Source organism: Zingiber officinale, chromosome 4A (genome assembly GCF_018446385.1).
Source record: "Zingiber officinale cultivar Zhangliang chromosome 4A, Zo_v1.1, whole genome shotgun sequence".
NCBI classification, from domain to species: domain Eukaryota; kingdom Viridiplantae; phylum Streptophyta; class Magnoliopsida; order Zingiberales; family Zingiberaceae; genus Zingiber; species Zingiber officinale.
Genome location: NC_055992.1, coordinates 156,565,673 through 156,576,372, shown reverse-complemented (window position 1 = coordinate 156,576,372; position 10,700 = coordinate 156,565,673). Strand labels below are relative to the sequence as shown.

Here is a 10,700-nt window from a genome sequence, read left to right as displayed (position 1 = left end):
TGTCATGTCGGACTAGTTCCACCTACAGGGTTTACATGACAATCCTTATGAGCTCCTTAAGAGGGCATCATCAACCTAGATAACTAGGACACAGTTTCCTTCTATAATCAACAACATACCATATAAATAATATTATTTCCCAACTTATCATGCTGGTTGATTTAATGAATAAATCTCACCCATTGGTAAATTAAAAAAATAAATACTAAATATATGTGTTTGTAATTATATCGGGATTAAGAGTACTCACATCCATAATAACAGAGGTTATGTTTTTTTATGCAGTCAGTATAAAAGGAACAACCTCAAATGGTCCTACTCAATACACACATAGTGTACTAGTGTAATTTTATAGTCAAGATAAACTAATACCAAATTACACTACAACCATTCCAATGGTTTGTCCAAATCCATCTTGGTTGTGAGCTACTATTTATAATTTATAAGAAACTGATAACATGATCTTCTGTGTGACATCACACATCATGTTATCTACAATATAAATTAAATGAACAACTACATTTAACATAAATACAAACATTTGACCAATGTGATTCTTATTACAAAATAAATGTTCATTCAATAAATGTTCATATAAAAAACTAGGCTTTTAGTATACATCCTAACAGAAGAAACATGAGGTGGAGGCCACAAAGAGGAGATCGTCGAGAGGGGAGTACTCCGCGACGGGGATGACGTCGGCGTCATCTGTTGGCGTCTGCCTCGGTTGCTAGTGTCGGCCTCTTTCCTTTGAGGCGACGGACCACCCAACCTCCCAATCGCCCTTTGCGAGAGAAAGAAGGTGGGTCCAATAGCATGGGGCGGCCCTCGAAGAGCGGCTGCTCGGTGAGCGGCGAAAGCGTCCCTGGTGGTCTCGGCATGCCTGGTGGTCTCGGCATGCCTGGTGGAGGGACAGTACTCTAAAAGGGACTACAATCAAATGATTAAAATGTCCTCCTTTTCCCTCCTAATTGCCCCTCTACCCTTGAGCCATATCCATAGCATTTTCATTTCTACTACGCTAATTGTTTTGGGACCTTAAGAGATGAGTAGATAGAGTCAAACTTGCATGTTTACCATCACTACTTAATCCTCCCTCTCTAGCTTGGCCATCTAATCCTATCACATTTTATATGACTAAACTATAAACCCCACTTGCATTACATCCTCTATTAAAGATATCAGATTGATCACATATCACAATGTTTGCTTGACCAACATACAAGAGTACACTTTATTCATGATCCCTGTAGAGTTAATTTGCATTAAATTTAACTGTCTAACTTGAAATTTTATGCTTAGATACAAAATTAACCAAAAGCTTTTATAAGAAGTCCCAACAAATATCAAACACACAAGATCCATCACAACGAAAACATGAACCCTAAATGAACATAAAAGAAATACTACTATCAACGAATTAAGAGAGGGATTAGGATAATCCAACATATGGGTACTAAAATCTCCCATAGATTTGTACACATGTTATCATGTTGTAGTCAAGTGTTATTTGCAACAATTTTCTAAAAAATCAAGGAAAATATTCTTAGCATAGATGCCACATTATTGTAGTCTTGTAAATTTATTTGTCTTTTCTTGGCTCATGCCCTCTTTCTGAAGAGCACTGTCATATTTGGGGAATTAAGGTTGTATACTCTTTCAATGCCATAAAGCATTAGCATGGTGGGCAATGCCAAGTACAAGTGTACTATAGCAAAGCTAATTGATTCTTAAACAATAATTTGGTGAATGGCCTTTCTTACATCATCAATTCCAGCTCTCTTTCCTTGTACCTCTTTCATCTGAAAAAAAAAGAAACTAGAATAAGTCAAGATAATAAGCATTGAAAATAGACTTATGTGAGTATTGTTATAGATGGTTCAAACTTATTTTTTTCACTATCATCATTTGCATCAATTTTAGGGTTAGATTTCAAGTCAACCTAGTGGAAATTGAATTGGTATTAGAAGTAATTACTATAACCAAATGAAGTGTTTATGTTAATAACTTTTAATCGATCAATTGATAGAGATTGGCTTAATTTCACTGAGAAAATTTTTGATGGCAAAGTCATATTGGATAATCACAAGGTGAAACTTGTTCCATAGAATACTAAACATGCTTTTATTTGATGAGAACATATCAAACATTGAAAATCTCATGAAGGCAAATCAAAGATTATACATGGTGGAAAATGGACAAAGAGTTTGAGAATAAATTTTTGTTGGAGAACTATTTGAAAAGAAAATTTTACCTCAAAAATAATTATATTTGTTTGCTGATGGATGTGAGCCAACTCAACCACCAACCAATTGAGACACTACTCAATCATTTAGATCATTGACTACAATCATCTTAATAGTCGAGTTCTCTTCTGAGTTAAGAGCTACCCTCTCATTAGAATGCATGAAGTATTTATATCTTAGTTTGAAATCTTAAAGGAACCAAGCTCATATCAACTTGAAGAAATGTTGATCTTGATTGATAGACTTATGTTTTTAAGAAATGGTGCTCTTGACAAGACCAAGTTATACTCTCATATCTTCAAATACACTTCATCTTCAAGAGTTCTAAGAAATGGTTGCACAAGTTTCAATTAAAAATGTTAACTTGACATCTAGAAAACATTATAGGGTAGTCAATACCTAAAAGTTAAGAGTAGCCTTTCTCAACTATTCTTATATTGCTTTTGTTTTGTGTCATTTAGTTTAAACTTTATTTTGTACACCTACTTCACTTCAATAATCTCTCTCTTAGGGGCACTCAACTAGATCCCATGTCTAGTACTTCTTGATTATTCTAATTTCTTATTCCATGGCCTTTATACACACATCTTCTTTACCAATGCATTGGAGCCTTCTAGTTATACTATTGTATAGTTGCAAGTTTTGATTGATTTCTTGTAATCTTCTCATTTCAAGCTAGAGTTTCTAACAGAGGGAATGATCAACTTAAATCCTGTGATATTATTTTAAAAATCTAAATCTTATAAACTTTCTCTTTCCCTTATAATTGGTGGCTGAATAATTGTATTGATGATTGCCTTCTCCATTTTTTTTCCTTCATCTCTCTTATCAAATTTCATATTTTTATTCATCATCATTTTCTTTGTATTTATGTTGCACACTCTATGTCTCTTCAACTTTGTATTGTAGCTCACGAAAATTTTTTGTTCACTTTTATCGTCAAGTTTGCTCCTCTTTTATCGTGGGGCATGAAGATAATATACCAACCACTTAATTAAGATCTTTTGTCTAAGGTTTCTATCCACTCCATGCTTTTGTTGGTGCTTTGGCTTTCAAGGCTCTAGTTAGTAGGGTGCTTTAACTTTCAAGTCTCTAGTCAGTAGGTAGACAATAGTATATACAACTTCTATGTAGAGGCCTTTTGGAAGTTTAGTTTTTACCAAAGCTCATTATATATGAAGAACAATGGTTCCCCATCCTTTTATTGTTATTTCTCTACCTTTGGTTGTATATCGAGATGGAATAGTTTCATGATTCTTGAGGTATGGAAGGTTAGTCGAAAGAGAAGGATAAGTTTGCAAGATTGAAACTATAAAGCCAAAAAAACCAATTAGAGCTTGGAACAACTTTAAAGAGAGTCTAAAATGAAAAGAGTTGAAGGGTTTTGAATAGTGATTGGTTTCACTGTTGGATGTAGTATCCCTTAAGGTGAGTTTACATGTGATTTAAGTGAATTGTGATACCGAAATCTAATCTAACTTAAGGTTATTGGATTTTGGATTATTGGAAATGAGTTCAATGTGTAGAACTCTTTAGCTCAATCCGCTATTATCTATAGGTTGATAATATATTAGATTTCTATATAAAGGGGAGGTTCCTAAGAGTTTAGGGTATCAAATTTTGATCTAATTTTTCTTTCCCCATTGACAAGATACTTTTCGGTGCCATCATCCCTTAAGCCCTTTGGAAGATCCTCCTTGTTTGCTTCAGCTTTTTCTTTTTTCCTTAAGATTTTCTAGACTACGCTAAAAAATCAAAACATAACTCTTCAATTAGATTTCTTGTCTATTATGTTTATGCATTTATTTTTTTATGTCATATTCTCAATGAAACGAAGATTCATGCTCAGATGTTCTTTTCTCTATTCAAGTTCTTATTTCTTTCCTAAAATTCATAAGGGTAGGAGAAAACTCTAATTTCTATCATGCACCTCTCGCAGTTTACCAAGGATGGATCTATTTAAGTAGGACTGTCTTGGACTCTAGTCTAGCTATAAAAAAATATTTATATAAATTTTTTACTTTACTTATTAAAATTCATTCCTTTCAGCTCATCTCCTTAATAATTTGGTGTGCTTCCCACACTAATTCTTGAATCCGTCCCTATCCCACCTATTATAAAGGTTTTCTAGAGAATCAAGCTCTCTTTTTGCCTAGATGTTCCCTCAAATTTTGTTTTTGTTATTACTTTTCAATACAGTAGTAATAAACCAAGTGAACAATAAGTGCCATGCTAATCAGTGTACTTACCTGTGAATGCAACTCCACATTGGAGACTCCATCAGTGGAGGAGTACTGAATGGAAGTAACCTCCAGGCCGAGCTCTTGCAGTGTCTGAAGAATCCTCAACACCAGTCCATCTCTGAAGCTGCATTGTAACTCCAAGATAACTTCAGATTCTACCACCGAGACGCACACACTCGTGGCTGCTTCGCTCGTCTTTGTGAGATTCAACACTCTATTGTTCGGGTCCACAACGGGTAACTTTTGTTTCTCGAATGCACCGAGCCTGTTGTCTAATAGCTCTTGGTTGCCGCTGGCGCTTAGCTTCCCCTTCTTGCGGGCGCTTTGTTGCTGCTGCTGCTTTGTGCGGTTTAGCCTCCAACAGCTTTCGATTTGTTTGTTCTTGGCCTCAAGGTCTTGAATGTGCTTTCTTAGTTGCTTCACGTACTCGATGGTGTCGCCTAATATCGATGCTTTATCCATCTACAACCGTGAACTATGTACATGTTAGTCGACTCAAGAAGATTAAAGAAAGTAAATGGTGTCTAATATAGTCATATTGAAGAAGAATAAGTGTTTATTATATGACTTATATTTGATTCGGTCCGGTCCGAGGTCAGGTCTGAGTCGCACTATTCAATTTTGATGGGATGAAGAAAAAAAAGTTAAAATTGATTTATAAAAGAATTTAGAATCAGTTGTTTTTCTAATTTTAAACCGGGTAAAAACTTTCAAATGCAATCCATCCTTTCCTTCGTGAGTGTCAAGGTAAACAGGGCATCATATGTGTTCCTAACAAGACAATCTACGCCGAATGGCCATTGTACCCCTTAACGACCGATCCTTTTCTATCGACTCAACTGACTCATGTCCGGCTTGCATGACAGACCACATGGAGTCTCTCTCAACAGTAACGACAAAGACTTTTCTTCTGTCAACGCAGTACTGGCCGACACCCGCTGACCAGTTTAGCTCTCCACTTTTCCAATCTTTTTCCTCTAATCCTCAATCTTTAACCTTTTAGGTGACAATTGTGGAAGCTTAAAGGTGCTAACGGAAGGAATCGAAGTGGGCAAAGCGAGCACTGATCGTCAAACTAACTAAAAGGAGAGCAAAGATCGAAACGTGCAGGTTGTATATATATTTGACGATCGAATAACTGAAGTAGAATAAGATTCGTACGTATACACGTACGTACCTTGGTGACGAACGGAACTAACGCGCGAAGGATCATGAACCTCTCGTTGAGCTTCTCCCTCCTCCTGCGTTCCGCCAGCACGTGATTGGCGCTTCCTTCCTCTTGCGCCGTCATCGTCGTCGTCCCCTTGTGCGACTTCGGCGAGCTGCCAGCGTCGCCGAATTTGCAGTGCAGTTCCCGGATGTTCAGCAAAACACGCTTCACCAGCCACTGCGAGGTCTTCTGTGGACGATGGCTGTAGCAGTGGTCTCTTTTGTGGCTCCATCTGAGGAACGCAGAATGAATCGAGTAGCGGAAGGAGGCGTCGACGTCCACCCACCTCTTCAGGTTGTGCCGGAGGATGCTGGAGACCGTCTCCGAGTAGTGAGCGTCCTCCGGGGAGAAATCTTGGAGCTGAGTTCCTGCACGTGCCACATTTGCCATCATATATATATATATAGATGGATGGATAGATAGATAGATATGCCGATTCCATTAATTACCGAGATCTTCGAGCAGGAAATGCCAGTTTCTGTACGAGCGATCGTCCTGCATTTGGACCTTCGATTGCGATCCAACGTTGGAGCAATCGCTGGGAGAGGCCACCCGGCGCATCTCCTCCGGCATCTCGACCTGCATCAGCTCGCTCGTCGTGACTTCATTCGCTACCCCCTCCACGGCCATTACATTATCGGAGACGTCGACGACGACGGCGGCACTGATCGATCTTATTCCTTGACCACCTGACCCTGCGTCGTCGCCATCCTCCTCATCGCCCTCGTCGTCGTCGTCGTCATCTTCATCGTCGTCGTCGTCGTAATTGGCATCGTTGTGATCGCGATCAGCGTCTTCGTCGTGTTGACCATGAAAGTCAATGCTCATCTGATGGTGCACGATCGCCGGCGGCGGCTGTTGGAAAAGTAGATTAGAAGTGGACTGCTCTGAGAGAACCGGCTTAGTGTGCGTCTCGAGATAGTCGCCGAAGAATCTCCTCGCGTGCTGTATCAACGCCGCATCTTCCTCGACCTTTTCGACGTTGCCCAGTTCAAGGACTCCATCGACCAGAGGAATGCACACGACTGTCTGTACGTAACAATACGATCGAAACCAAACATTTCAGAAAAAATAAAGAGACTAGATTGAATAATTAAGCACAAATATATATACCTGAATTTGAGCGCTCTGGATTAAGAACAAGAAGAGAATTAGTATTTAAGTAAATAATCTTTCTCCCAAATTTTCTATAATTAATTAAAACTGATATACCTTTGCCAGAATAGCCCTCGAAAATACTTTGCTGTCCACCTCGCTCGCTCCGGTCAGCCAAACGTATCGTTGCTGGGCAAATGCCTTTCCAGGGAGCCTAGAGATCGAGAAATAAAAAGAAAAAAAAAAAAGTATTAATCGTGTGTATCAATTAGCATGAAGGCATGCGCAGGTGCGTACCCGACAGCCGGCGGGAAGGAGAAGGAGATGCACATGAGATAGAACCACTCGGCCTCGGTAAGGTCCTCCGGCGAGAGCGCGGCGCAGGGGCGGCGAGCCGGTAAGTTGGCCTCCCCCGTCGACAGCGACTCGTAGAGCTCCCGCAGCTGCTGGCTCCGCTGCAGGGCCGCCTCCTCCGTGCTGACCTCCACCGGCTGCACCGTCTTCCGCGTCTTGATCCCCCCGTTGTAGTACCCGTCCCCCCACACCAAAACCCTGCAGCAACCCTCCCTCACAATGATTAATTACTCCTCCTCCTACTCCTCCTCGTGAGTAAACACAATTGACGAACGATCGAAGAAAAGGAGGAGAGGTACCCTTGCTGAGGGCAGAGGTGCCAGAAGAGGCTGTAGGTCCACTGCACGCTTTGCACCACCGCCTGAAGCGTCTTCTGGAGCGTGCCGGCGCCGTCACCGGCGGTCGCAGGGGGAATGATCATGATGAAACCGCAGGCGCCGCGGCTCAATCGAGGTGGCGGTGACCAGTCCCAGTGGATCGATATATATGGGGAAGGTGGAGGAGAAGGTTTGGTGAAGAATTAGGGAAGAAGGAGACGATGGTGAAACGTAGTGCGTATGTACGCATACATACGTGTGTGCGCGTGTGTGTTGGCAGTTGTTGTGCGTTTGAATTTTGACCGGCCGCTGCACCAGACGGCACTGCCCCTACCTGCTCGGTCTTGGGTCACATCCGGACCACGTGACGGGATGCTTCTCTTAACGCATGCCTCCGAACTTGTTAACCGACCGGGTTTAGTTACGGGCAGCGAGTTCAATGCCTATGTAGTATGAAGGCAGCCGCCGGGCAGAGCAGGGCAATGGTAGCTGCATTTGGAAGGGCAAGTGCGGGTCCATGGTCTCCTATAACTCTATTGACCAATTTGTTAATTTAGTCATTTTAACCTTCGGTCTAATAAATTCTGAGGAACAATTCGTCCTCAAATTTTTTTATCCTCATGTCTCCTGTCGATCGAACCGATCAAATTATATCTCAAGACATCATCATATCCTTAAGATGTGTGCAGTATCCTCATGGTGTGTAAGACATCTTTGAGATGTACTCTGGTCCGTCCGATCGGCGAGAGAACACGGGGACAGAAAAATTTAGGAACAGAAGATCCGAATTATCTGAGAAGGATGGTCGGATCCATAGCTCGACCATCGAACATATTTGAAAAATGTGAGCCACTTCTCGTCTAGTTGCAGACGTCTTAGATTTTTTATTTCACGGGAAGAAAACATCATACAACCGGGCGTAATTGAGTGCTTAGAAAATAACTTATGTGTTTTATTATTGCATCATGGCCCAGGGCTCTATACTTACTATATGTTGTATAATCAAAATTACATTACAATATTAACTATTTTGTTTAGTACAATTTTAAACTCGTTATAAAACTAATAACATGTAATCCGAATTACATTCCAACCCTAAAATTTAATATGCCAAATATACCTCTTAGTCCATTTTCTATATTAACTGGTCCTTGCCGTCGCTGACCGTCAACCGTCGATTATTATCGTAAAATATTTTTATCATTTTATAATAATATAAATTATATTTCTTATAAAAAATAATAGACACCAACTAAAAAAAATTATAATCATCTTACATATATAATATAGTATACAATTCATCCATAAAACATAGTAATATAATATTAATTATATTATTTATATTACTTATATTATAAATTTTATTACAGTATAACCTGATTATGTTATAAATTTTATGTACAAGTTGCTAGTTAGTGTCAACATTTTTTTTCGCCTTGTATGTTTAGATGTTGCATGTAGCAATTTTGTATATGTTTAGATGTCGTATGTAGCAATTTTGTATACATGTACAAATGGTATATGTTAAATTTTCAAGGTACATAAAAAGAGTAAATTCTTTAAAATTTGAATAGTGTAGTTGCATATTTGGCAAAAGCTACTACATTAATCTAAATTAGTCTAAATTATAAATAAACATAGAGAATAAGTCTAGAGGGCTCCAAGGAATACAAATGAGTATTTACTTGTGAAATTTGATTAAATTAGTTTCATGCAATAATTTGATTTGAAATTGCTACATGGAGTCTAAATTATAAAGCAAAAAACTTAGAATAACTTCAAAGCGTTTAAGGAACACAAAAGAATTTGTTTCCATAGACCTCAAGGAAATAAATTAAAATGACTATGAAGGACCTCCATTTAAATTTATAGAATTATTAAATTTCTAGAATATTTGTGAGCAACAACAAAAGAATTATATATTTGAAACTTGGACAATTTAGATTTATGTAGCAATTTTGATAAAATTGTTCTATGGATGTATACTAAATAAAATTTCATAAACAAACACTCTACTATATTCCACAGATCCTCTACAGCTGTTTTAAAATTTTGCCTTTTTAATTTATATAAGGTTATATAATAATTGCGGACAAATTTATCACATTAATCTACACTAATTAAACTTTATAAATAAACACTCCTTTTTTGCTACGTGGATCCTATAAATTTGTTTATATCCCCCCTCCCCCCTCTTTTAATTTAGAACAATTTAGGTTAACATAAAAATCAAATTACACAAGTAAATACTCTTTTGTATTATGTGGACTTTTTAGAATACCCTACTTTTTTTTAATATATTTGAATCCTTTTAAACTAATATAATAGTTTTAACCGGTTGAAAATTAAAATTATATTAACTTTTAAAAATATAATTGAATACATAAGATTTTAACTCATTTTACTAATATGACTTATTCTTTGTAAAATAATATTTGTTTTCAAATAAAAGATTTTTATAATATCATATTATTAAATTGTTAAATATTTTAACACGACTCTTAAATAGTCAATTTTCATAGTCAAAATAGGGATGCACAAAAAACCAATTAAATAAACAATGGAATTTGAAAAAAGTTGGATTCAGCTTATTCATAAATTTATTTAAAAATTCTAAATTATTTTTGATTTATTATCTCGATTTTAAAATTCAAAATCGATTGATCGAAAGCAACTATTATATTATCAGCGTATTGCTTGATTGATATTTCAAAAAGAATACTAAAATTTTGATTTCCCAATGGATTTTTCAATAATAATCAATTAATGTGCACCATCAATCAATTTCCCAAAAAGATTATTAAAAGATTAATTTATTGAATTGATTCAACTATTAATGAATTGTTTATCAAGGTACACCTTAATCTCTATTGGTAATTAGTCTTACAATATAATTAGGATTACATTACTATTTTATTTATATAATTTTAAACCTATAATAATAATCAAATATACTCCATCTATTTCATGTACCAATATATGCTCATCATCGTCAATGACGGTTGCCACCAGTTGTAGCCACAATCGGCTATTGCCAACCGTCATTGCTAATTGCCACCATCAATTGCCGGTAACCATCTACGATAGAGGTGATATACGATAGAGGTGATAAGATATTTTTATTATTTTATAATAATATAAATTTATTCCTTATAAAAAATAAAAAACATTAAACAAAAGAATATTCTTTATAATAAAGACTTCATATCTAGTATATAACTTTTTTTTCACCAAA

The 10,700-nt window shown here is 37.1% G+C and overlaps 1 protein-coding gene across 1 annotated transcript; it reads right to left on the bottom strand.

Annotated features, from left to right (window-relative positions):
- Positions 1-1,389: 1,389 nt before the first annotated feature.
- Positions 1,390-7,622, bottom strand: LOC121971831 (truncated basic helix-loop-helix protein A-like). Its single transcript, XM_042523288.1, has 8 exons — positions 7,448-7,622; positions 7,092-7,346; positions 6,912-7,008; positions 6,813-6,827; positions 6,149-6,728; positions 5,667-6,067; positions 4,496-4,951; positions 1,390-1,802 (listed from the first exon to the last, which is right to left on the bottom strand). Exons 1-8 carry the CDS (start codon positions 7,567-7,569, stop codon positions 1,731-1,733), a joined length of 1,998 nt encoding a protein of 665 aa, XP_042379222.1. The 5' UTR covers positions 7,570-7,622; the 3' UTR covers positions 1,390-1,730.
- Between the last annotated feature and the right edge of the window lie 3,078 nt (positions 7,623-10,700).

Coding starts and splice junctions, on each gene's coding strand:
- LOC121971831 (XM_042523288.1), bottom strand. CDS start 7,569: ATGATCATTCCCCCTGCGACCGCCGGTGACGGCGCCGGCACGCTCCAG. Junction 6,068..6,148: donor TTTCCTGCTCGAAGATCTCG/GTAATTAATGGA, acceptor TGGCACGTGCAG/GAACTCAGCTCCAAGATTTC. Junction 4,952..5,666: donor TAGTTCCGTTCGTCACCAAG/GTACGTACGTGT, acceptor TCACGGTTGTAG/ATGGATAAAGCATCGATATT.